Source organism: Callionymus lyra, chromosome 16 (assembly GCF_982586985.1).
Source record: "Callionymus lyra chromosome 16, fCalLyr1.hap1.1, whole genome shotgun sequence".
Lineage (NCBI taxonomy): Eukaryota > Metazoa > Chordata > Actinopteri > Syngnathiformes > Callionymidae > Callionymus > Callionymus lyra.
In genome coordinates, this window is record NC_141833.1 from 1,170,099 (window position 1) to 1,197,958 (window position 27,860).

At 38.0% G+C, this 27,860-nt stretch overlaps 2 protein-coding genes across 5 annotated transcripts in view; both read left to right on the forward strand.

Moving 5' to 3' along the window:
- Positions 1-27,860, forward strand: part of cbln12 (cerebellin 12) — a 210,443-nt gene that overhangs the window by 7,641 nt on the left and 174,942 nt on the right. The window contains exon 4 of one of the 2 annotated variants that reach the window (XM_087810546.1): positions 21,195-21,209. The exons of the other annotated variant lie outside the window; for it this stretch is intronic. The gene's annotated coding sequence lies outside the window, so the exon portion shown is untranslated. Of the gene's footprint in view, positions 1-21,194; positions 21,210-27,860 lie in introns of those variants that run through there. 2 annotated transcript variants of the gene reach the window in all.
- chd8 (chromodomain helicase DNA binding protein 8) lies at positions 9-27,857 on the forward strand. 3 transcript variants are annotated; one of them, XM_087810539.1, is made up of 39 exons: positions 9-90; positions 1,239-2,219; positions 2,607-2,897; positions 3,255-3,368; positions 3,447-3,943; positions 4,238-4,349; positions 5,254-5,460; positions 7,578-7,646; positions 7,742-7,797; positions 8,027-8,144; positions 8,219-8,302; positions 13,037-13,174; positions 13,280-13,401; positions 13,577-13,820; positions 13,908-14,084; positions 14,184-14,327; positions 14,426-14,524; positions 16,638-16,797; positions 17,953-18,163; positions 18,236-18,431; positions 18,788-18,958; positions 19,046-19,336; positions 19,793-20,013; positions 20,092-20,294; positions 20,451-20,607; positions 20,696-20,785; positions 21,786-21,889; positions 21,987-22,110; positions 22,996-23,071; positions 23,192-23,457; positions 23,563-23,792; positions 24,004-24,630; positions 24,695-24,792; positions 24,862-25,083; positions 25,787-25,882; positions 25,958-26,071; positions 26,553-26,654; positions 26,724-26,828; positions 26,900-27,857. In XM_087810539.1, the coding sequence occupies exons 2-39, from the start codon at positions 1,332-1,334 to the stop codon at positions 27,266-27,268; spliced, it is 7,593 nt and encodes a 2,530-aa protein (XP_087666665.1). In that variant the 5' UTR covers positions 9-90; positions 1,239-1,331; the 3' UTR covers positions 27,269-27,857. The 3 variants fall into 3 exon arrangements, with proteins under 3 accessions (XP_087666665.1, XP_087666667.1, XP_087666666.1); XM_087810541.1 differs by having other exon boundaries at positions 5,257-5,460; XM_087810540.1 differs by lacking the exon at positions 9-90 and adding an exon at positions 136-155.

The window sequence follows — 27,860 nt, forward strand, 5'->3', positions numbered from 1 at the left end:
GACAGAATGTTAGTTCCTGCTCTCCTCTGGCCGTTTCCTGTACCCGTACAGTGTTGTGAGACGGAGAAAGCCATGTGTGTCGATGGAAAGGTAAATTTAGCACCCAGATTGATCATCGGGACTCATGTGACATTCGCTAGGACGATTATTTCCAGGTATTTTCGCATAGAAACACAGGCGGACCAAGCGAAAGAGTATTGCGGCCTAACCAGTGTCTAAACGTTGTCGGGCGATGGTTATTGTGGCACGTTGTTGCTTTGGTTTGGTCCGGTTTGTTGATGGTGTTGTAGGAGTCCGGTTGGCGGGATGGAGGAAAGTTAAAGATGTGGGAACGGGATGTATACTTCGAACACCCGATTTATTGTTTTTAAATAGTGTATGAAATATTTGGCGAGCAATGCAGTTGAAACCGCTTCGTCTTGTTAGCGGTTGAAGCTAATGCTAGTCGACGACAGTGTGAGAGAGACTTGGAGAAGAGCGCATCCTCCTGCATCAGTACCCACTACATCTCAGCCCGACCACTTGTTTTTTGGTCAATATTTACAGGTACTAAGTTTAGTTCACAAGTTACATTTTCTTTTAACCATTAAAGGCACTACTGCGACGTCACAATGCCAGTATGAATGAACAAAGTCGCTGGGTCACAGCTTGAGCGTTTGTAGACAAAGTGTTTTGAGTAAACTTGAGTTTCTTTCACACTTTACTAGCATTTCATCCAGGAATTGACTAGCTGAGACGTATCTGGATAAGGTTTCTAAGTTCTAATACATTTATTTCATGATGATAACAATTGTATGTGGGATAATAATACAATTTCTTTTTTACACCGGTAAGACATTTTCTGGACATTATAAAGTATTTGGAGCTGGATGTTTTATGTTGAGGTTGTTCTTACTAAACAATGATGAAACCTGCCTTCACATCAAAAAAACATCTTAAGACATTTTTATTTGTTCAGGCTTTTCATTGATTTCCTGGAACTCCTATGTTGTTCTCAGTTTTATCTTGACCTTTTAAGTATATATTTTAGTGAGTATTGTTTTGATTGTTTAAGCGCTTTGTGACCCTGGTCTGGAAAAGCGCTAAATAAATACAAATTACTTACTTACATCCAATGGTTTAGGTGATGTGTATTCAGAGTTGGTTAAGAACTTGTACATTCTTTTGTTTTAGGATTAGACAAATGGTGCTTTAATGCATGATAAAATTCTAATATTTATTTCTTGTTTTCTTTTCAGTCCACTTAAACACTGAGGAGCGCACAGAGCTGGGACATAGCTTGAACAAGTGTCTCTAAAGGTGTGCCCAACTCCTTTTGTGGAGAGGGCAAGATGTCGGATCCTATAATGGATCTCTTTGAGGACACACCTCTATTTAACCTGGATGCCCTACCAGATGACTCCTACTCCCAGGTCTCTGACCCTGTTGAGGAGGCTTTGAAGTTGGCACTTGGCCAAGTGGATCCACCAGTGGAGCCAGAGCCTACTACTCAGTTAGCCATCGATGCAGGTCTCGGCATTCCTATGGCAACTCACACCATCCACGAACCTGTTCAGATTGCAGCTTCAACAATACCAACTCCAGTGGCTCAGACTATTTCTATTTCGACAACTCCGACTATAGCACCTGCTCTTACCACTGTTGAAACTGCACCCCAGATCCCAGCCCCGACCACTCTGACAATGCCCACCAGCACAAGCCTGCCCGCCGGCAGCACTGTCCTTCTGAGCTCACCTATGACTGTTGCGAGCTCTACTGGTTCTTCTACTACACAGCAGCTTTCTCAGATAACTCACCAACTTACTCCTCAGCAACTAGCTGCCATAACACAACAGCCCGGGGGGAAAATAGTTATTCTTAAAGGTCACCAAGTTCTGCAAACTGTATCAGGAGCTGCTGGCCAGGCTGGAGGAAAAGTCTTCCGTGTGATGTCTGGGTCACCCCTCAAGCCTGGAATGTCTATCCTGCAAGGGGGGACAGTTGTCAACCAGGCAACACCTAGCCAAACTCAGGTCAAGGTTGGCACTTCAGGGGTGCAGAGGCTAATGCAATCTCCAAATGGACCAGTGAAGCAGATGCAAGTGCAGATCCAATCTCAAGCACAGATATCACAAGGCCAGGCTCAAGTCCAAGTTCAACAACAGGGCCAACCTGCCCAGATTCAGATTCAAGCCCAGAGTCAAGTGCAGTTACAGCAGACCATGCAGACTTCAGCACAGGTATGGGTTCAGACAAAGGTAGCAAGAATGTTTAAATTATGCATACGCATGCTAATGAAGTTGCGAAATATTTTCTCAATGTATAGATAAAAATATGATCATAATCTATCTACCTTTATAAGATGCTGCATTGTCATTATTTTATTGTGGGAAAACTTGTGAAACGTGTGCTCTGTTGTACAGATTACTTTGACATCAAAGTAAGAGCCAAACTATTAATACTGTTACTGTTTAAACTGTTTTTTGTGCTTGTTTAAAATCTACTCAAATGTTTTAATAGAATATTAGTTAAGAATTTGTGTGTACACAATTCACCATCAATGTAAAAAAAAAAAAAAGTTCGGTAATTTTTAGCACCAGGTCTGTAACTCCATTCTGTAATTCCAGTGTGGCGAAGGAAATCGAATCACCCTACTCCTACAGCAACCTTCCCAGACTTCAGCAGTGGCCGGGCAAACGCAGGTGACACAAGTCCAGGCGGCTCAAGGTGGACAGCAGCTACAGACCCCAACAAAACTGGTGCTAGGGCAGCTTCCTGGAGGAAAGCTAGTTATTCAAGGGAGCCAGCTCGCAGCTTTGACACAAGGCCGGTCTGCAGGCCAGGTGGGAGGACAACCAAAACTTCTTACTATTCAATTTCAAGTGCAACAGCAACCCAACCAGCAAGGTGGAGTCAAGGTGAGAACAATTTTTTCTATTGTCAAACCATTCATTGTTTGTATCTTTAGTAGCTTGATGGAAAATCCACAATGATCAGTTTTGTTGCACAATCGCATCAATTTCTTAATCTAGTTATTTCATTATATACTTTTTTATTTTATTACCCAGTCTTTTTTAAGAGTGATGGGCAACAGAAATAAAAAAAACATATATTTATATCCTTAAGAACAAAATACATAGTTTGTTTTGTTAATGTTGACGTATACATTTTCTCTAGTATGATTTATACATGTATACTTTGGTCTAATTGGTGGTTTTTATCATTTTGTCAAAACTGTTTCTGGTTTTAACTTGTCTTTTCTTTTTCCATTGCAGTACCAGCTAGTCTCAGGTGCTGGCAGTACTGGCAGCCCACAGGTCCTTCAAATATCGCAAGGCCAGACAGGGCAGCGAGTAGCAGTGCCACTTAAAATGCTGCTGCAGCCTCAGGTAAACTTGCTGTCCGGGGAGATGTTGGAATGGTCATGTTTTTATTTGTTAAAAATTCAAACTTTTCATCTCTTTTAGACTTGCACTGCAACATCAACCGGTGGGTCGGTGTCAGTGGTTAAAGTCATTAACACCTCAGCAGCAGGCCAATCCAATACAACTACCACAACATCCCAGGCCATCCGAATAACCAAGGCCACTGGGGAGCCTGCTTCTGTTCGGCGGGTTGAAATCTTGTGTAAACAAGAGAAGGCCAATCGAATTGTAGCCGAAGCATTAGCCAGAGCCAAGGCCCGAGGTGAGAAGAACTTGCCCCGTGTCCTAAACCAAGACGAGCTCCCATCAACGCAGACCTCCCCAGAAGTTGGAGGAACCATCACTGTTTTGTCTACTGCCAAGAAGAAGTCCAGTGGAGGAAGTAGCAAAAAAAAGAGTCCAATAACTGGAGCAATTTTTAATAAATCACCTGGAGGGGGTGTCAAATGTAAAGTGAAAACTCCAGGGACACCAGGAGTAGCAGGAGGAATGGTTATAGTTGGTGCTGGCAACAAGAGCAAAAGCAAAATAAAGACTAAGTAAGTATAGACTTTTTAATGTAAATGTTTATGATGTGACGATGTACGTTATATGTACAACAACATAGAAAATTAAAAATAAAATGATTCAATTGCTGACTCTTTTCTAATATTTAAAATAAATAACAATTATTATGACATTAAGGCCTATATTTTACAGTATCCAAAAAAATGCTGATTTATTACCAAAAATCGATTCAGTATAATAATGTTAATCTACCTATACTTGAATTTAAGTGTTTACATGGCTTTTTAGTGATGAAACTAAAACCTTTATTTTTCTTTCTCATGCAGCACTATTACTTTGGTTGGAGCCAAGAAGAGGAAAAGGAGCCCTTCCTCTGACCCCTCTGATGGAGAGATGAGCCCAGCCTCTCCTGCTACTCTGGAGGATGACTTGACCATGGTAAGGACCGTTGCACTCTCAGTAAAGGGGATGCGTTTTGATTAAAACTATCTGTTTACCTTTAGGACCTGAAAAGTTGATAGTGTTTTGGGGTCTTTACATACGAGGGGGCGCCGATCAGGATGCTACAGTTGTTTCAGAATTCGTTTCTCATCACCCTGTCTGAAAACTACAAATGCAAGGCGCAGGCATGCCAAGTGTCTTAGTAAAAAATGCCAACTTAAGTTCGACAGTTTAATCAAACATTGATTGATAAATTGTTCCCATTCCCGATATACAATATGCCGATGAGGTGTCAATCATTGGACAAAACAATTCTGCAGATTCCAAATTAACAAACTGATACATTGGCCTCACCCCTCTTTTTTTTTTTTTTTTTAAAGTGACATGCTCCATTCAGAAGGATGTAAACAAGACTCTGATGTTCTTTATTTCTACTCTCCTTCGTCGAGTAAAATTTTCTACAATGCTTGGATGTTTTTTCCATTATAACATTGTTATTTAGGAATTCCTATTATTTGTATATTGATAATTGAAAAAAAGTATTTTTCACACAACTTGAAAGTTAAAAAATACCAGCACAAGTTTTCCTTTCTCTGGAAAGGATCAATTGGTTATTACTGTGTAGAAAGAAATGCACTCTAACAACTAAACGTTGTACTTGCAGCCCACTTTGCTTCACAAATAATTCTGATAACTGACTCAAATTGCATTTTATTTACGGATGTTCAATAATTAGGTTAATGTAAGTAAACAAAAAGTTTTGTAATCAGATTTAATGTGAATATTGGCTTCATAACCATTCTTCTCATTTTATTTATTGTTGACATTTTGTATATTCAATATATAACCTATTAATAGTCATGTGTAAATTTGCTTCATAATGTGTATCTGCTCCGACCAGAAGAGACGTTCCAATCGTGTGGTGAAAAGGAAAAAGTACACGGAAGACCTTGACATCAAGATAACTGATGACGAAGATGACCAAGAAGACATCGATGTGACTACAACAGCGGCAGCTGTGGCATCCATCAGTGGCGGGACAACAGCTCCCCTGAAACAGGAAATCCATTTGGATAGTGAAGGACTTCCCAGTATGCAATTCTTTGTGGTGAGTATGCTGCAATTAAGTTGTAATGCCCTATGCTAGTGTAATAATCCACCTTCAACCCACTCAATTGAGTAATGACAGAATTTCCTAAACAAGTGATGCACCGATTTGATACTGGTATCTTATATCGTTCTGATTAGGCCTCTAAAAGAAAAATCACTCCACAAGATTTAACACAAGTAACTTTATTAAGCATCTAGAGAAGCATCTAGACAAGGATATGAGGAGATTGAAGAAAAAAGAAAGATGCGAGTAGTTAACTCTGCTGTGTTGTAGAGACAAGAGAAACTTTTAGTCAATCGTGGGAACGTCAACGATAACAAACATTCTTGTTGGTGTTAATGTTGAGTTCATCATTGGAATCTGCCTCAATCCAATAAATGGAGAATTTGTATTTAATACTGGTCGAACAAAGACTAATGGAGTTAAATGTGCAAACCCCAGGGTGATCAATGATGACCCAAAAAACATTTAACAAGTTTGGTTTAGTCATTACACCATTGAACGCATTACTGACTTACCTTTAAATGGTATTGATCACAGATAAAATGATGATCCAAGTTTGAAGATCGAGACAGAAAACTCATCTTCAATAAATCCAGCACCACAAAGTTTCTGTCAATGCTAATGTGAATATTCAGGGTTTATTGTTTCAAAATTGTGTTTAAAACCGCAACCATTAACTAAAGTTCTCCAATCCTCTGTGCTCTCGGGTCCCTAATGCAGATGTGCATGCACACCTTTAGTGAAGCAGATTCCGACTTGTTTATTTGTTAACAAATTTGTGTTGTTTTAATATACAATTATATTTGGTATGCTTCTTTTATTTTCATTTATTCCCAGAACCTTGTTGATTTTGAAGCAGATAAGACATGCTTTTATTTGACTTTTTCATTACAAAAGTGTTATTATTTAGATCTGGAATTGTTGTGTTCACTTAATATTCTTGATACTAGCAGGGTTGCTCGCACTTTAGTACAATTTTTTCAGGTTATAGGGAAACAAAGTTTATAATTTTATTTTATTAAAAGCATTAGAAGATATCTCACAATAGGAAAGAAAGTTAATATTTTAACACTGTTATCGGATTGTTGTCAGCCGATACTTGAGGCCCAGATTTCGGTATCCGTGCATCCCTAACTTAAACATTTGTATTGTATTTCTTTCTATACTTCCTACAAAGTTCAACGCTTCTTTACATTTCAATCATGGGATGGATGCAAATATTTTATGAAAAATGTGTAACTCTTTTATTGATTTTGAAAGATTGGAATTAAAAATGTACATTGAAGACTTGAATGCAATTGGTGTGTACTAAGTACAATATATCAATGGGGTTAATGCTTTGTCTTTTATAACATAATCAATATACAAATACTGTATGAACAATGTGTATGTGAGAAGAAAAAGTACTTTCTTGAATTGGGAGTGTGAAAACCTTCCAAGGGTCAGATAATCCGTAATCATCCATAAATGGTGAAGATCAGGTCAATGCCATTTTAGATTTTTTTTTAATTGAACGGTTCATATATTCCCCATGATTAAGAAAGATTTGGAATAGAGGACAGGAATTTATTAATGAATGACCTCTTGGATTACTTTTTCAGTTGCAATATTTATTTTTTCATCTTATCAAAATTGCTGTTCCCCTTATATTTATATTGCATTAAGAATGAAAGATCGTCCAATCCACAGTGTACAAAATATTTGGTGATCCAAATCAAATATACAAATCTTTAGTAACAATATTATATCTACCTTTGAGTTTCATAACTTTTATTATGGATAATCTTTAGCACACCACAGACCCCGGTTATTTCCAGTGTGTCCTGTCTGTGTAGAATGTGTAACTTGGCACCGAAATACGAAGCATGTTTTGATACTATCTACTACGAAAGCATTTCGGTCAGTGCCTTTTCATAGTTTGGGACTGACCCATAATGTAAGATAAATGCAGAAATATGTCTGCGATGGAACTTTTCACTGCAGAGTACAGATAATGGTGCCAGATTCAATTGATTTCTCGAATTGCTTTTCTCAAGGGCTATTATGACAACAACCTCTAGACACAAACAAAATATTAATGCTAACTAAAAATTCTGATTTTTGTCTTACAGGAAAACCCAAATGAAGAAGATGCTGCAATTGTGGATAAAATTCTTTCGTTGAGATTGACCAAAAAAGAGGTACTTTTTTATCTTCCTTTGATTGTTTTCATTTGTCAATGTTCTAATATGAAATGTTTTGTTGTGATTAACACTAGGTATTCCTTATTTTACAGGTACAGCATTGCCAGTACATCAATGTTGAAGAGTTCTTTGTCAAATACAAGAACTAGTAAGTCCTATTTTTGTGGCTTTTGGTTAATGAATATATATACAGTACAGGCCAAGTTTGGACACACATTCTCATTCAATGCTTTTTCTTTGTTATTCTTACTTCATAAAAATCTGTCGGTCTGAAAAATTGCAAATAGTTTGAATGAGCCAAGATGGTGTGTCCAAAGTTCAGGCCTGTTCTATATTCTAATTTTATTTTCAATGGAAAACTAATTTGCTGCATTTAGTTCGTACCTGCATTGTGAGTGGGCCAGTTTGGATCAGCTGGAGAAGGATAAGAGGATTCATCAAAAGATCAAAAGGTTTAAAGCCAAACAGGCCCAAATGAGACGCATTTTTCAGGAGGTAAAGACATACTTTCATTTCATCAACTAACATTGGCTGACTGAAGAGGATTCATTTATGTTCTGTTGCTGCAGGAAGAAGAGCCATTTAACCCTGACTATCTTGAAGCGGACAGGGTCCTGGATGAATCTCACAGTATCGACAAAGACAATGGAGAGGTGAGAGACCAAAGTATTTTTCCATTATTATGAGGGGAAAAATTGAATAAGCAAGGCAGTATTATTTCCCAGGAAATGTACACCCAAACATTTTTTGTAACCAGAAACAAAATAAAAAAAATATTTCTAGTGTAAACAAGTGACAAAATCCAACATTCTCTGCCTTAAACTTGGACATGATGCACAGTTTTCTAAGGAAATACTGTAGTTTTCTTGGGACATGCTGATGGTTTTCCCAGCTATGGAAAAAGTATGAGGCTTGCATGAGAAGATGCCTGCTTGCTAAATTTGACGGCATAACTCCGGATTAATTTCACACTTGCGGGCACTGTTCCCCTTAATGAAGCTAGCAAGATAAGATAAACATGATGGTAAATATTAGGGAAGGTGTTTAAGTAGCTCACACCCTAAACACAAAATAAAGCCACACATGAATGTCATAACCATGCGATGCACGTATTATGATGCATTAGGGCGAGGGGGTTTACATTTTTTTTCATATTTAATTTTAATCATATCGGTTTCATGGTGTTTATTTTTTCATTCAAGTGTGTTCTGATACACATTTTCTTCTAATAAGAAAATAACTACTGCAGTTGTTTGACTTTAAATGGCCCATTTTACTGTGATAAGGACTGTATCATGTTTATTTTCCATGTCAAGACACAGCCAAAAGCATGACCCAAAGCATACCCCAAAGTAAGGTTGCCAATATGGTGGCAGTTATTAACCTGAAGATTAGAATGATAATGGTTGCAGTCAAAATAGAATTTTTTTTTTATTGAACATGTTTGAATAATCAGTGCAGTTTACCATCATTATCATCTATGGTATTTACAGGAACCATATAGACAGATAGATGGACAGACAGACTTTATTAATCTCTACCGAGATCTCTTTCGGTAAATTAGGTTCCAGTTCACAGCAAATTCCATAAAAACGGAACAAGAAACAAGAAAGTGCAAACAAAAGAACTAAGTTCAAGTATAACGAACATGCATTGAATTAAAGAACCTAAATCAAAAGGAAATGAAAGAAAAAGAATACAAAGATTAACACATAGTCAAGTAAAGGTCATTTGTAAAGCACCTTTCTAGACCAGGGTCACAAAGCGCTTTAACAAACAATATACAGCTAAAATACATGCTTTAAAAGGCCAAGACACATAAGACAGACACAGGAGTCCCAGAAAATCAGGGAAAAGCCTGCAAAATTAAGAATGTTGTTGTTTCTTTAAGGACGTAGACTTCAAATGCAGAGAGAGAGAGGAAGATCATTCCAAAGCTTAGGAGCAACACCCTGAGAGGATTTCTCTCCTCTGGTTCAGAAGCATGTGCGCGGAACCATTAGCAGATTCTGATCCACAGACCTCAGATCCCGAGCTGGGGTGTAAGGCTGGATCAGATCAGTGATGTAAGGAGGAGTCTGACCATAAATTGCTCTGAAATTAAGAACCAGAATTTTAAAATTGATCTTGAAAGAAACTGGCAGCCAATGAAGAGTTTTAAGGATCGGGGAAATGTGAGTTATTTATTACTATAGTTCTAATAACATCATACTTTTACTCCGCTCAGTAACATTTATCATTGATGAGGTAGAATGTGATTGCGTTCTTTATCTCGACCCACCTCTTTCTTCTTTTCCTCATAAGCAGTCCCTTTAGCAAACACGTCTTGAATGGATGTCTGTTATTTTCAGATTGATCTGTGGTTGTGAAGTGTACTTTAAAACTACTGGTACTCTAAAACGTGTTTTCGGCTAAGTTGGTGAAGCAAGTTGATGTTTTTGGTGTGCAGCAGTGAAATGGCTCCCCCAATGAAACACTTTCCCGCTGTGCATGTTCTGGACGTTATTTGGCCTATTCACCGGTATGGCGGTATATGAAAAATTCTTATCAAAACGAAAATAAGACATTTTCAGTTAGAACTGGTATACCGCCTAAGTTGCATTGATATTAAGTACATTTACCTGTTGATATAGCGCCATAGTATTTAATTTAAGTCTAAGTACTGCTCAAGCTCTGTTAAGTCCATAGGCAGACTTGAATGCTTTGCGGAAGATTGCTGCTGACAACTCTTCGTGCAGTCAAACGCGGACCAATACGACAACATTGAACACATGAATATTATCTGCTCGGCGGTTGAACGTCGCGGCCATCTTGTTGGCTTACTGTGCAGCCATCTATCTACACCTCTGGAAAAAATTAACAACTGCAAAATTATCTGTTTTTTTAAATTTGTTTTGTTGTATAAACTACTAAAAAAAGTTTCCCGAATTCCAAATAAAAATATTTTCATTTAGACCATTTATTTGCTGAAAACGGACAAATTGTAAAAATTACAAAAAGATGAAAGGTTGCAAGACCTCAAATACTGCTTATAAATAAAGATTATGTTAAATTCAAAACCCACACAATACTAATGTTTTAATTCGGTAAGAGTTTAACAATCTATCGCCATAGCTCACTGTACAGCTCACTGTACAGTGTTTCGCTTCTTGCTCTTTGTTGAATTGCTGGGATCTATTTTTCCTTAATCAACTATAGTCTTATTTCAACTGTATAGTGTCTTGAGATAACTTTGTTATGATAAGACACTTTAAATACAATTGAATTAAAAATTGAATTGAATATTTGGTAACCCTGATTTATTTATTTTAATTTTTTAATAACTGTTGGATGCATCAATATTTCAAGTATCGCAGCTTTATTTTATGGCTTATGACTATCCATCTTCCTCTTGATCTGGATGTTTTCAATGAGGTTGTCTGGAGATTGAGCTGGCCAGGGTCTTGGATTGGTGGTCATTCATCCACACATTGATTAACCTAGCTGTGTGCCATGGAGCATTGTCCTGCTAGAAAAAAAACAATCCTTTAAGTTGGGGAACATTGTCAGAGCAGAAGAAGGCATGTTTCCTTCCTAGATAATTTTGTACATGGCTTGATTAATGTGTCTTTGCAAACAAGGATCTGCCTAATTCCAGTCTTGCTTAAGCTCCAATCTTCAGCTTTACCCAACACCAGATTGTCTTATAATAATAATATTAAAAATTCTATTTAATTAGCACTTTTTAAACCGTAGTTACAAAGTGCTTTACATACAAACAAATACAACATACAAACAAATGCATTTAAAATGACACAATCCATTAAAACAGCACAGTAATAAAATAAACAAGATACAACAACATATGTTCCATTCAAGGAAAATATTATTAAATAAAGTGATAAAACACTGAAAAATAAAGGAGAGTAAAAGCCCATTGATGAACCCAAGGGTTAAGAGGGCGACATCACACAAAAGCCAGTCTGTAAAAGTGTATTTTTAAAAGAAGGCACAGACTCAGCCAGTCTTATCTTCTCAGGCAGGCCGTTCCAAACTCAAGTTGCCCCGATGGAGAAGGGCCCTGTTAGCTTTTCCATTGTCTTATGGTAGACAGAGACTTGCGGTGAAATTTGGCTGGATCGGTGATGATCTGGGGGTATTGTCCGCGTATTGTTTACATAAAAAAAGATCAATATAAATGTAATTGTTCCAATAGTGTCATTATTATAGCGCATTCTTAAATTTGCACAAACTCCACACTTTTGTCACTGCCTTGCTTCCCATACAACAGATGCATGCTCAAAGACTTCAACAGTTTGGAAACATCTCAGCTTTGAGATGTCTGATAAAAGGATTACTTGCAAGGCTTTCAAAGCAGTTGTTGAACGAGTCTGGGTTGAAGTCTCTGTAAGAGTGTAGTGGCCTGAAAAGACTCGCACATAATGTATTTGCTTGAATGCACATTTTACAAGCGGATATTTTGGCTTTAATGGGGCACTTTAATATTATGTCTGATCCAACCTAAAATAAAGTATTTTATATTATATGTATTATATGCAGTTATGGTCATTGGTCCCTTTTCTGCAAAAGAAGCAAATGTCCTGCTAATGTTCATTTGATTAAAACAAAAGCGGTTTACAATTAACTTTAATTAAAAACCCTTTTTAACCTAATGCCCAAATTTTTGTTCCACAATTACACATGTGTACTTCTTATTCAAAGCATCAACAGTGTTATCTCAAAGAAGGGGAAAGAGAATGTTATATATTTGAGGCCCAATTAGGCCGCTAAAGCTGTATCATGAAAGGCCACTCAATGGCACTCTTAGTGAAACTCTCAGAGCTGAAGATTATAAAGCGGCTTTTTTAAATTAAGACACTGTATCAGCTGATGCTGTATCATAAGGCCTCATCAACCCATCACGTGTGCCTTGTATTCCATAGGTATAATAAAGTCAGTTGCAGTTTTTAGACATTTCTGTCGGTTTATCACTTTTGTCAGGTTTTAGTAAAAGCAAAACTACTCTAAAGCTACTCTTTGGCACTACCATAGTTGTTTTGCTTTTTTTGGCAGTTTCTGAGAAAATGCTAATTTAAATATTTAAAAGCTTTTTGAACTTTAGATTTCCTTTGAACTTGACAAATTAGGCAATATTAAAAATTGATGAATGCATAAAATGACTACTTAGAATTGCTGTATTCAATATCTTGATCTGTTTCATTTCAGCTGTCATCTGTCAAGATAAATGTTTTTGCTTTAACTAACTGCTCTAGATAACGGCAAACACTTTTCCATTCCAATTTTGACACATATTGCAAATGTTTTTGTCATCAACAATTTTGTTGTATTTTTGCTCCATAAACACTTCCCTTGTAACTGCCTTATTGCTGTGAACTTTGTCTCCCCAGTCTGTTATCTACTACTTGGTGAAGTGGTCTTCTTTACCATATGAAGATGCCACTTGGGAACTGAAAGAAGATGTGGACGAGGGAAAAGTGGAAGAGTTTCGAAAAATCCAAAACCGACAACCTCGTCTCAAGAGAACAGTACGGATCTTGTGGCAGTCATCCTGTCCACAACACACCATGTCATCTAATTTTATTTATTTTATTAATGTTATGAAACCCATTTGTTCCCATCTTGATGCTTAGCCACGACCTCCAGCTGGCTCCTGGAATAAGCTGGAGGAGACTCGAGAGTACAAGCATAGCAATACGCTTCGAGAGTATCAACTAGAAGGGGTCAACTGGCTGCTCTTCAACTGGTACAACAGGTACTTGACTTATTAATAAATGATTTATGATTTTTTTTGTTCTATCTAAAACCTGTGAGCTTTATCACATCGTTTCATTCTAAAAGACTCTAAATGACTTCTTGATTTAAATGTAACTTTTTTAAACGGTTGCTTCTTTAGTTAAACTAACAACTGATTATCTCTTGAACTCCAGACAGAACTGTATCTTGGCAGATGAAATGGGCTTGGGAAAGACGATCCAGTCAATTGCGTTACTGTCAGAGATTTATAATGCTGGAATCCAGGGTCCCTTCCTGGTCATTGCACCACTCTCCACCATCACCAACTGGGAGAGGGAATTTTCCACATGGACCCAGATGAACGCCATTGTCTATCATGGAAGCTTGGCCAGCAGACAGATGATTCAGCAGTATGAGATGTACTGCAAAGATGACAAGGTAGAGAAGAGAAAAGCTGTCACACTTTATCTTGAGTTTGTATCAATTTCTTTCATTGTGAAAGGTCTAATTATTTTATACACGCAGGATCATCTTATACCTGGAGCATACAAGTTTGATGCCCTCATCACTACCTTTGAGATGGTGCTGTCTGACTGTCCTGAGCTGAGGGAGATCTCCTGGCGCTGTGTGATCATTGATGAGGCTCATCGCCTCAAGAATCGCAACTGCAAGTTGCTGGACAGCTTAAAGATGTTGGATATGGTTAGTTGACCTGATAGTCTTTTCTATTTTATAAAATATCATATTTTGAATCAAACAATTATCAATGTGCTCAACTTTTTTGTTTATCATCCATCATAGGAACATAAGGTGTTGTTGACCGGGACTCCTCTTCAGAACACTGTAGAAGAACTTTTTAGTTTGCTTCACTTCTTGGAACCTGCACAGTTTCCCTCTGAGAATGAGTTCCTCAGAGATTTTGGGGACCTCAAAACAGAAGAACAGGTAATATTAATGCTTATAGCTTATATTTTTCTCTATTTATACCAAACTATTCAAACTCTGCTGCAGGTCAAGTTTAAGCCTCCTTTTTCTACTAACAGGTCCAGAAACTGCAGGCGATATTGAAACCTATGATGCTGCGAAGACTTAAAGAGGATGTAGAGAAAAACTTGGCACCAAAACAAGAAACCATTATTGAGGTTGGTACATGTTCAACTATTTTACTTATTAGGGATGCACAGATTCCAGTTTTATGGTACTGATATTTAAGTAATTTAACATGAAGTGATTTTTGATTATTTTTTTTAAACATTGCTTTTTATTAATTTAGTTTTAAATAAAATGTTTAACTGTATCAACCCTTGCACAGCCTCTTATTCAAGGGGATCCAGAGAGACGTCTTAAATTCTGGATTGCGGTTATAACCACATTTCTAATGCATCATCTTTTCACCCCAGAATTAAACAGCCTAATGGCACAAGGAAGGAATGAATGAGTCCCTGAGTCTATTAGTGTTGAATCTGGGAAAGAGCATTCGTGCACTCAATGTGCTTCTCTTCTCACTGATGACAGTGTTCAGAGGATGACTGTCATCATCCATGATGGACAGTAGCTTTTCCAGTGATCTCCTCTTAGCAACTGTCACCAGTGAGTCCAGCTTCATTCCAACCACAGAGCCAGCCCTCCTGATCAACCTGTCTAACCTGTTGACACTCCTCTTGAACACATTTCCACCCCAACACACCACAGCATTTATTTAATGCTAATGAGTTTTATGTAGTGATCCTTGCGTTGTAATGACTTAAACTATACATTTGCATTGTATTTCTCATATTCTTTGCCCGGATCCTGCTTTAGATGTTTATTAAGTTGGTTGTCTTGAGGCGTGACTTCCCCCTCCAATCATCCGCACGCATCTACACTGCAGCGTAGCCGCTGCTTGACAGGCGGCAGCAGTTGACGTCAGCACAAATATAGTTTATAAACTGCTTGGATCAGATGCATGCATGAGAGCTTTTTCAGCAATACCCCACTTTGAGAGGCTGGATCGGACCGATATTCAATACCATTATCAGATTGGTGCATCACCAGCCTTATGTTAACAAGTTGTCTATTGAGATTGTCCAAGATGAATTGGTATCATTGTCTTTGTAAAATGCAATTGTATATTTGAATAGCAGAATGGCCATGTTCTTCATATTTTCAATTTGACTTGCATTTACTAGTGTTGTCATAATACCAGAATTTCTGTAGTCATTAAGAATAGTTTTGAAATTCCACAATTCTAAGTACCTTTTCAACAGTATGATGGTAACCACCTCATTTTGAGTAAATACATTTAATTTTACCAATTCAAAATCACTGTGGATAAACATGAATTTAAAATAAACTAAATAAACGTAACATTCAAAAAGACAGTAATGACATTGAGCCTATGATTAAATAAAAACACTGTTTCATAAATATGCTAATGATGATATAAATCAAATATTCTCAGTTTTGTCATGTAATCTGTAATGAAGCAGAATACTATAATTTGGACTATGACTACCTTCTAGTTATTATGAATAAAAGGTTAAGACTTTCGGTGAATCATGTAACATGAGGATGCCCTGATGATGAGTTGCAGTCCAAGGAAATTGCTGTCTGTTACATAAACCAAAAACCAAGCAAGTATTAAAAAATCACTTCTTAAAGCTTGATCACCATTTTAACATTATTTTAAAGGGTGGGTGAAGTTATTTATTTTAACTTGTGGGATTATTTACTGCTTGAAAATATTTAAAGATTTCCAAGTAAGTGAGTTTCAGTTCTAACGATCACCCAAAACTATATTAAACAAGTAAGTGCTTATGTCAACAGGACGACAGGTTTGAGGCGTTTCCTCCTGTTTGCAGATGGCTCTTCTGCAGCGTTGACTGCTCTGTGCCCCCAGGCTTACCCTAGAATTTCACTAAAAGTGCACACTTTGTAGAGGATGCGTGCTGCAACCAAAGGTTTACTGTAAGGAGAGTGATGAGCCTAGGATATGTCAAACTTCACTCAATCACAGTATTCTTGTAAATTATAGAATTTTTGTCCGTTGCGTTTTCCTGTGGGTTCTATGGGGGAGTTACATTCGTTGTATTTTACAGGCGCCAAAGTAACACTGCACAGTTTTTGGTGTAAATCTGAGATTTTATTGCCCTTTTCAATTCAATGTGCTGCATGAAAAATGGGCATTGAATGGGTTTTTGTGTTTCTCCATTTGGTACGGAAGTACTGGATTTTGTAACAATCTTAATATCTAACAAATCCCTCTTTTTTGTCCAGGTGGAGTTGACCGATGTCCAGAAGAAGTACTACAGAGCGATCCTGGAAAGAAACTTCAGTTTCCTTAGTTTGGGCGCCACCAGTAACAGTAATGTTCCAAACCTGCTCAACACTATGATGGAGCTGCGGAAGTGTTGCAATCACCCCTACCTCATTAACGGTGAAGATTTCACAGCAATTCTGCATGAACTTCTTTGTAGTTTATACATTAAACATAAACATTGCTTCAGAATTATGCTAAACCATCTACTTTTTTCATTTTTAAGTCTCATGCCCCATCATCAGACTCTCTTTCTATATGTGTAGCGCAAGTAATTTCTGCCTCCTAATGACAGCTGATAGTAGTAAAATGGATGCGGTGAGCTAATGAAAGATTATTAAAATTTCATATTCCACCTTTAATTTTAATTCTATGGCAACATTTGCATGTTCATTCTTTTATTTATTTGTATACAAGTGTTTCACGTTGTTTAACCAGTAAAGGTTAAATCAACCAATACCAAATTACAAAGCACTTTCCACTATTTCAATGCAGCTCAGAGGTGAATGATGTTTGCAAGTTCAAGGAATCTCAGCCTGACTTTGATTCACACATTTTATTTTAAGTTTCTGGCTACATTATTACAAATGACCCCATTGATGTTTTGTTAAAAAGCATTATTGACCACAAACATCTTAATTTTTCCGAGGGGATGATTATGTTACGTACTCTATTTATCAGGTGAGAATTGTTGTAGTGCATGGGTATTACAATGGGGTTCATTAACTTGGAATGAAGTATGCATGTTATTATAAATAACTAAGGATTTAACTCTGAACAGATGTTGTGAAAAGTGCAAACTCTATTGACAATAAACGGTGACGTCAATTAAGTTGAACTACTTTTTGTTTCATTTCTGAAACGGAACATCAGTTATAAGATGGAGCAGGTGTTTAAGTTTTTAACTGCATTATGCTATAATATGGTAATTAAATTGTATTAATTCAGTTATTTTTTTAAAATGCATGCCAGATTCAGTATGCATCATTACCACCACTTAAAATATTTGATAAACCTTCCTAGATAGATGAACCTTATTGATCCCTCTGGAGATCTCCTTTTGGAAATTGTTTATTCTTCTCAATGGATAGATAAGTAAACCCTCATTGAAACATCTGTTTTTTATTACCTTAGTTGTTGTCCAATAATTTTACATGGATAAACAAAAATTTGCCGTTGGGTAGTATAATCAAAAAGGGGAAATTCAATATAAACTTAACATTAATTGTAGAATAAATTTGTGCTTACAGTTTTACCTTTTTATGTTGTGTTTAGGTGCAGAAGAGAAAATTGTAGCAGAACTGCGGGAAGTCTACAACCCAATGGCACCAGATTTTCATTTGCAGGCTCTCATACGTTCTGCTGGCAAGCTGGTGCTACTGGACAAGCTACTTCCACGTCTAAAGGCTGGAGGGCACAAAGTGCTAATTTTCTCTCAGATGGTGCGCTGTTTGGATATTCTGGAAGACTACCTCATCAACAAAAGGTATGGTTTTTCAGCTGGAGAACATTCATTTGATGAATAAGACCATAGAGCTGATTGTTCTACTTCTTATAGATACCTTTATGAACGAATTGATGGCAGAGTTCGTGGAAACCTTCGACAAGCGGCTATTGATCGATTTAGCAAACCTGACTCTGACCGCTTTGTCTTCCTCCTGTGTACCCGGGCTGGTGGCCTCGGTATTAACCTTACTGCTGCTGATACCTGCGTCATATTTGACTCTGACTGGAATCCTCAGAATGACCTCCAGGTGAGGCATATTTTATACAAATGTAGGGCTGCATGATGTACATTTTTAAATGTGGATATTGACATTGCGTAATAGTACAATACTGTTGTTCTTTTTTGGAACGTGCTAACTTTTATTGTTTCAATGATTTTTTTTTTTGAGAAGTGTCTTCTTGGCACGCATGTCTGCTCACAATCAGCGCCCCCTTTCCACATGCATTCATTTGACATAAAGCAGATAGACGATAAGAGAGTGAGATTAGTACCACAATGAAGAAAATAAACTGCAGAAACATTCCAATAACTTTCAGCCCATGCAGATGTCACTAAAGTGTGTATTTAGAGTGTATGTAATAATATTTATTTTAATGCATCCAGGCCCAAGCTCGTTGCCATCGTATTGGCCAGTCAAAAGCTGTCAAGGTCTACCGTTTGATAACCAGAAACTCTTATGAGAGGGAAATGCTGGATAAAGCAAGTTTGAAACTGGGTCTTGACCGTGCTGTCCTCCAAAGCATGAGTGGCAATAAAGACAGCAGCGTCAATGGGGTAAGATCCTGGCATCACTGGTTTGCTTTACTTTTTGTGTGGATTTTCAGACATTGTTTCTTTAATGGCATGTATATTTGGCTAAAGGTGCAACAGTTTTCCAAGAAGGAGATAGAGGACCTGCTGAGGAAAGGCGCCTATGCTGCCATCATGGATGAGAATGATGAGGGCAGCCGCTTCTGTGAGGAAGACATTGATCAAATCCTACAGAGAAGAGCGACAACCATTACAATTGAGAGTGAGGGCAAGGGATCAACTTTCTCCAAAGCAAGCTTTGTGGCATCTGAAAACAGAAATGATATTGCCCTTGACGATCCCGAGTTCTGGCAGAAGTGGGCAAAGAAGGCTGATCTGGACATGGACTCACTTACTCGAAAGGTGAGTTATATGTGAATTTATTTTTCTTTAGACTGGTAGTAGATCAACTCTTACAATTTGGTTTGTTGGTATTTTATTTTTGCGATGCTAAGGATATAGTAGTGCTCAATTAAGAGAACAGTTTTTTAAACACCCACTTACCCCTGCAGTAAAACCCTGTCTTTGTTCTCCCAAAAATGTGGAGGCCAACCATTGCTTTTCTTTTTCATTAAGCAGTTTTTGCGTAGCACTGATCGATTCATCTGCTGCCAAAGTTAGGGGACTAATTTACTGTAGGCTAGCTGAGATTTCATATTAAAGACATAAAAAATATGTTAAAACGGATAAATGATTTTTATCTTGTCTGATCTGTTTCTCAAGAGCTTAGTGCAGTGTTATGTTAAAGCTTGATTTATCCACTTGAGCCTGAGCAATAGTACACTTTTTTTAAATTAACAAACTCTTCTCCCTTTCCAGAACACACTGGTGATTGACACTCCCAGAGTGCGCAAACAGACCCGCCAGTTTTCGAGTTTACGTGGAGAAGGAGGAGAACTCTCTGACTTGGACAGTGATGAAGAGTATCCACCCACCAATTCCAGAAACTCTCGTTCCTCAAGACGCTCTGAGCGCCACAGTGGAAATGGCTATGGTCGTACTGACTGTTTCCGGGTGGAAAAGCACCTCCTCGTTTATGGGTTGGTTTTGTTAAATCAAAACAATAACTCTGTCTGTATTTATGTTTAAACTTATCTTTCCTTTTCCATATTTGCCAGTTGGGGCCGCTGGAGGGACATCCTCTCCCATGCAAGGTGTAAGCGGCGTCTAAGTGAAAGGGATGTTGAGACAATCTGCCGTGTCATCTTAGTATTTTGCCTGATTCACTACCGTGGGGATGAGAACATCAAGAGTTTCATTTGGGAGCTGATTACACCTCCAGAGAATGGAAGGGAGCCCCAAACGCTGCTCAACCATTCTGGTAAAACATCCAATTATAAAAAGATTAAAATAATAAAAATAAATACTACAAGTTTTCTATTTTTAAAGGTTGATCCTTACAAGCCATATATAAATATATAATTATTATTATTATTAATATATAAAAATAATATTTAATAATTTACTTTTTGTCTAGGTCTGTCTATTCCAGTTCCCAGAGGCAGAAAGGGCAAGAGAGTAAAGGCTCAAAGCACATTTGACATCCAGAAGGTTGAATGGATCCGCAAATATAACCCTGACACACTGCTTCTGGACGAAAGCTACCGCAAACACCTCAAACATCAGTGTAATAAGTGAGTGTCTTCAAGTTGTCTATTTTATTTGAGAAATACCGGTCACAATTCTTATCCTATAAAAAACTTCTTTCTATCTTTCCCTTAGGGTGCTGCTGAGGGTTCGCATGCTCTACTACCTTAAGCAGGAGGTGATCGGTGAACACGCAGACTCAGTTTTGAAAAATGCTGACATCAGGTAAGAACAATATAATTCTACTTAATTAATTCACTTTGCAGTTTATTTGCACATGCGTATATTTATATTAATAATTTTACAAATAGTTTGTCTATACTCAAATAATAAAATTAAATGAATCTAATACAAGTGGTATTTAAAAAAAAAAAAAGGTTCATGCCAGTGTATTTAATTCAGACACCCCAAGGCAACCCACATATACATTCAATATTATTAAAATGAGCAAGGCGGAACTACAGTTTAGACTAAAAGTTATAGTTCACGCAAAATTCAAAATGTACTTATTTCCCACTCGCCTTCATGTTGACCAAGGGTTTAGAGCAGGGGTGGGCAAACTCGGTCCTCAAGGGCCGCAATGGGTGCAGGTTTTTGTTCCAACCAATCAAGAGGGCACATTTTGACCAATCAGGTGTCTTAGGAGTGTAATCAGTTGATTTTCAGTCTGGTGTTGCTTGTTTTAGCTGATGTTTGTGCAGACAGGAGGTACTACTCTCTGTTAGGGCTGAACGATTATTGAAAATCGTATAATTCCGATTATTTTCCTAAATTATATATATATGATTATTTTTTCAATGTTGAAAATGTGTCAAATACAATAAATAATTCACTTTACATTAAAATGTATTTCTTTATTATTGTTAAGATATAGTTATTAAGCCATTTTTAAGATAAAGGCAAATTGAGCATACATCGTAATAAAGGGAGATGGTTTATTTAGTTACTTTAATCACAGTTGTAAACACAATATATTTACTGCAAATACTTTAAAAACTACTGTAAAAACGTGTGGTGTAAAAGTATATTTGTCAATAATAAATCATACTTCAGTGCAGAGTAAAGAAAGCATTGTATTTGAACATTTTTTGAACTCTGAATATAATTCCATTCCCATATTCGACACGAGGGCGAGTAGAAAATGTTTTAGACCAATGTTAAGTAATCTTTCTTAAAAGGTTTGTTCACCCAAGATTCTAAATTCAATCAATGTTTCTTTCATCAGAGATGTGGATATATGGATGCCAGAGATGGAGCAGCAGGAGGTCCCTGTTGGATGGTGGGATGGTGAAGCAGACCGCTCATTACTGGCTGGTGTATTTAAACATGGTATTTTATTCATATTTATAAAAGGGATCGTTGGGATCAGTGAAACAAATGTGACCTTGACTCTATGGGCTAAATTTCACTCCTTCTCCCTTTGCAGGTTATGAGATGTACACTACCATGCGTGCAGACCCATGCCTTTGCTTCCTGGAAAGGGCAGGCAGGCCTGACGATAAGGCCATTGATGCTGAACAGCACACTGCTGACACCGAGCTCGGGGAAGAGTAAGTTATGCTACACAAATTGGCCACCAATGTGGAAAGTTATGGTTCTTATTTTGTTGAACAAATGAATTGACAGATTTGCATTTTTGAATGCGGTATAAATATTTGTGGTCATACAAAGAATGATTGGTGCTCTGATTGATCGGCTACCACTCATGATTGTCTTTTTAGTTTAATTTTACACCGGAACAATATGTGACAGAATATGACGAGTTATCAATGATCATGGTAAAGACTGAAAAGAGGACCGCTGATGCAGCAACACTTAGACTGCAATAAAGGAAGTTTGAAATTAAGTTATAGGTCAGAAGGCAAATTATATTTATTTATCTTTAAATTATTATAATGAAAACAGTTTTTACGTTGTATTTTCTTTGATGTGCACAACATAGTTTGTTTATGCACAAAACATTAAGCCATACTCTGTAATTTTAGATTTAGGAAAATATAGTGATTTGAATTAAACCTGCATTTGAATTTGACTGTATACTTTACTACCTGAAATTATTTAATTTTGGCAGTGCTGTGTATGCGATGTTCACCTTATTTTAATTCTTAATTTCAAGATATTAAGATTGACTAATCTTTAAGTGTAAGTCTGTTGTCCTTTTGACTGAATAGTTGTCACATTACCAAGTAAAATTTTATTTCAGGTGAGTTATTTTTTCCAGATAATTTAGCCAATGACACTTATCATAGCTGAATTGACAGTCTAGTTGATCAGATATGCAGTATCTGATCAAAGTTTCATGGAGTGAGAGGAGATGGTTAAGCTGCCATCAACAATTATCTTATTCAAATGGAATTTTTTTTCAAGCTGCCTTTCAGTTGTTGGCAAAAATGATGACTTATTAAAGCAGAATTAACCATGTTTGTGTCACACAGAGGTGAATATGATAAATATTCTGAAGACCCAGAGTTCAGGCCTGCTTCAAGAGTTCCAAAAGACCAATTTGAGGAGGTGAGAGTTTTTTCTTTAAACATCTAGAACCAGCATTCTATAATTACTTCACCTATAGTCCTGCTCTCATTCTAAATGGGCTGATTAAAATCATTTGTTTTTCCTCAATTTTTTTCTCAGGCCGAATCTCTAAATGCAGAAGATGAGATAACGGTGGATGACAAAATTGGTCCAGTCATCACAGATACCTCAACCAATTTGAGTGGCAGTTGGCCATCAAGCTCCGCACTAACTGCACGTTTGAGGCGACTGGTTACTGCATACCAACGTAGCTATAGACAAGAGCAATTGAAAATTGAAGCGGAGGCAAAGGGTGACCGTAGGAGGCGGCGGTGCGAACAGGCAACTAAACTGAAAGAAATCGCACGACAAGAGCGGCAACAGAGGTAAACTGTTACGTCTCTTTACTGTTCAGCCTACACACACACACACACACACACACACAGCCTATTATTGCAACATTTGTCAACATCTTACTCTGCTTTTTGCAGATGGACCCGTCGTGAGGAATGTGATTTCTACCGAGTTGTTTCAACATTTGGAGTAGAAAAGGTGAAGAAAGACTCTGCTTCTTCAGATGACGGCGACCATTCCTTTAACTGGACCCGTTTTAGGACTTTTGCCCGTCTGGATAAAAAAACAGACGAAAGTCTTAGCCGATACTTCCGTGCTTTTGTGGCCATGTGTCGAAGGGTGTGCTCCCTGCGGCCAGGTCGTGAAGGTAAGTTTTAAGCGTTTCCGTTTGACTTAAGGCATGCTCCCATGAAAGCAAAAAAAATGAATAACAATGAAAAACACATATGAATAGTTTATATATCTTCACACCACAAGTATGGAGATTTGCTCTTTGGTCCAGTGGTGTGCTGACAGATTGTTTTCTTTAAATTTTGAGTCTAGCAGACTGCTAATTGAAACTTTCTCTTTTGTACTAGAATCGGCAGCTGTTTCCCAAACTGTAGCCCCTATCACAGAGGAACGTGCCTCTCGTACACTTTACCGTATTAGCCTCTTGCGACGCCTCCGGGAGAGAGTGCTGACCAACCCACATCTGGAAGAGCGTATGTTGTGTGCCCCTCGGAGTTCTGATCTTCCAAACTGGTGGAGACTACCTGACCACGACCATCAGCTGATGCTGGGTGCCTCATTGCATGGGGTCAGTCGCACTGAGCTCTCAATCTTTCCCGACACAACGTTTTCCTTTACTTCAGATCGAGACACGTTTATTAAAAGTCAGCAGGCTCCTCCACCCCTACCTCTGCCGCTTATGCTCCTAAACCAACCAAAAACTGAGCAAGAAGTGCCTGGTATTAAGGAGGATCTGATTGAGGACAGTTCTCAGTTGCTCCCAGGAGAAATTGATGTTGGGCTCCAAAGCTCTCCACTGGCACACATTGATGTCAAGACCCAGGTGCCATGGAGCTTCAAGAGGAGCCAAGATGGTGGGGTGATAAAAGCAGGAGGGTCAGAGTCTGATTCTGATTCTGACTCTGGCTCATCATCATCTGATCGATCTGGCAGCAGTGATGAAAGTGGAGACAGTGACGAAGAGGGGGATGGAGGTTTGTGGTTTAATGTAATGGAGGAAGAATTAATGTCTTAAATTCTCTGTTGCTTTCCTTACAGCGAGAATGAAGATGTCTGACGATAACTGTTTGAACTCTATATCGGCTTCTCGAGATGGCAATCCACCACCAGATCCTCTGCGGCTTGAATGGCCAAAGGTACTTTATTTATGGCTCTGGAAAATGACAAGGATTTAGTTTTCTAATACTTGTGATTTTTCTATTCAGGACCGGGTTCTGATCAACCGATTAGACAATCTGTGTACGCTGGTTCTGACTGGGCAGTGGCCCTCAGGGCGACGTTCCTTGTCAGAGGCCCATTACAACCCTGCCACAGATTTGGTGAGAGATGAGCTTTCATACACCAGGTTGATCCGAAAACCAGGCGCACAGTCTGCTGTCTCACCTGTAGATAGAGAAGATGGGGAGTTTACAGTCAAACTTCTTAAGGTGAGAATAATTGATCAAGAGAAGCTAAACTTTGGAATTCTTGGTTAACAAAACTTTGATAATTGTACAAAATGCATCATAAATATGAAGTTATAGTACTGCGGCATGTAAAACGTTCTTGTCAAAGAGAACATTTGAGGCAACACCAAAATCTGTTATCTTGGATTAGATTAGATATACTTAAAATAAAGTTACTTATTACTTACGAAGGTTTCTTAACAAGAGGGACATAACAGTTTTTGGTTTTGTTTCGGGGAAAAGATGAAGACAACGACAAATAAGCGCCAGTCACTGCATCAAAATAGATCTGACTATCAAAACTAGTTTTGAAGACCTAGTCGGACATTTATGCTCCAGAATCTGTCAGCTTCACGTCAGGATTCTTGTCTATACAAGTTCCTAGTGGTTGAAATCTCTCCGATCATGTACATTTCCTTTTCATCTTTCTTAACTCGTACAAGGCTCAAATCCTCCATGTCCAGGCTTATTTATTTGTATTTACTGTGGAAGTGGATGACATGCGCTGGAAACTTTACTACATACACATAACCACACCCATTTCCTGTCAGAGCAGAGGGGGCGGACTGAAATAAAACATCTTAACCAAAACTACCCAAAGCTTAATAACTTTTGTGTGTGAGTGGGTTAAAAAAAAAACCAAAAAAAACACTTCACCGACACTCATGTACATTGTCATCTTCAGGAAGAGGGACTGAAGCTGACCTTTTCTAAACAAGCCTTGATGCCCAATGGATCAGGGGGAGAGAGCAGTACACAAAAGAAGTGGAAAGACCAGGAGGTACATGTTTAAGAGTTGTTAAACAGGTGCTCCATTTCAGACAAATGCCTTACCCCTGGTTTCTTTTTCCATCAGTTTTCAGACACGGAAGGGTATCTTGACCAGTTGCATCGTAATCCTCGACGCAGAGACCCTTCCACCTGGTTGAAGCCGAACCCTGAATATGAGGTTGAAGGTGATATGTTGGAGGTACATATGAAGATCTCACCTTTTTAGAATAAATGTTAACATTTTGATGATTAATTTCTTTGTAAAGATAAATTTGACCAGAGTACTTCATTATGACACTGCTATAACCAAGATTTCATACCTTCATACTCAAGAGGATTGTTTTTAAATAATGACTTTCTTGACTTTTTGTAGGTTAGGTCTGTTTTCAGCTAGTTCTGTAGTTTGTTAGTACACATAATGGCCATTTCAAGTTCAAGTTCTTTTATTTGTCAAATATACATGTATTAAGACATACAGCATAGAAATTGTGGTCCTCTCAGACCGACGATGCAAAACATAAAGAAGACAATGAAAGGACATTGAAAATAAATAATCATATAATTTCTGATATGATTCATTTTTTTTATAAATTGGTATATATTTATATCTGAAAACTCAATGCTGTTTCAAAACGGTAGTCGGTAGAAGTCTAAATGTCATTGCATTTTTCTCTTCTCAGCTTCTTGTGAACAGGACTAAGAGGAAGAGAAAGAGAAGGGTTGATAAAGTACTGACGGGCAGCGAGAAGGTCAAAATGATCAACATGAGGACTGGAAAAAAGGTTCTTGCACATACGATTCATGTTAAATCAACATTCTTTTCATCCCTAACACTGTTTTTACTGCCACAGGTTGGAACTACATTCTGCCCAATGCTTCAGGACCTGCGGGAATATTTGGAGGAAAATCCAGAGAATTTTGTAGCACCTGATTGGGCAGACGTAGTTCGAAATTCTGTACGTACTTAAGCAATCATAAGAGAGTTATTCTGATGCTGATTAATAGTCTTTCATATTGTTAATTTTAGGGTTTCTTGCCTGAGATGCTCTTCCATCGGCTGCTGTCGGAACACTCGGAGATACCCAAAAGAAATCGCAGGCGTCACCACCACCACCACCACCACCACCATCATCAAACTCCAGAGACGAGCATAATGGACTCCACTCTTGAAGGAATTGAAGAAGAGACCCTGGTGTCCGATGGGGCGTACATGATGGATGAGGAGGACCTGGATAATTCACATCACTTCCTCACCAGCGTAGACTTTGATGTAAAAATGGAGGGGGGAGACAGCCTCTCTCAGGTGGACTATGACAGCTCGGACCAGGAAGCTCTATTGGACGATGTCATCATGGCACAAAAAGACTCAGACTCCTCATCAAGTTCAGAGGATTGACTGATATCACTCCCCCAAACACATGTGACTTAGTCTCCTTTGTCTAAATGAATCAAGTTATTCCTCAATTATTTTTACACAACCATGTATATCAATTTTGGATGAATGTGTTATGTTGCTACTGTTGATTTGTTTCGTATAGTATTATTTTTCAATGAACTTATCTGTTTCTTCAACATAAGTCGTCTACCTTCTCTTACCTCTGATGGAATGCTTTTGCCCATCATGCCTCTTGAGTCTCTTTCTCATGATTCCCATCACATTCCTATTGGTCACCACAAGGGGATCACTGCTGTAGATAATTTTTTTATCTTATCTAAACCTCAGAACTGGTCCAGCATCAAATGGTCAAAATCCACAGTACTTGTGTTCACACAAGTCTTAACTAATAGGAACCTTTTTGTGGACAATTTCTTTTTTCACTGGCGGTGCAGGATTGCTACCAACTGAGGCAGTAAGAGGGTAAAATGGGTGTGTATAATGTAGAGCCGCTCAGTAAATGTACTGTCAAGATGGCATCAGTGACTTAATATTCTTGTTTTATGACCTGACTGTATCTGTGATATTGATTAAGAGCAATCTCCGGAGACAT

Coding starts and splice junctions, on each gene's coding strand:
- chd8 (XM_087810539.1), top strand. CDS start 1,332: ATGTCGGATCCTATAATGGATCTCTTTGAGGACACACCTCTATTTAAC. Junction 3,369..3,446: donor AAATGCTGCTGCAGCCTCAG/GTAAACTTGCTG, acceptor CATCTCTTTTAG/ACTTGCACTGCAACATCAAC. Junction 22,111..22,995: donor GACACCGAGCTCGGGGAAGA/GTAAGTTATGCT, acceptor TGTGTCACACAG/AGGTGAATATGATAAATATT.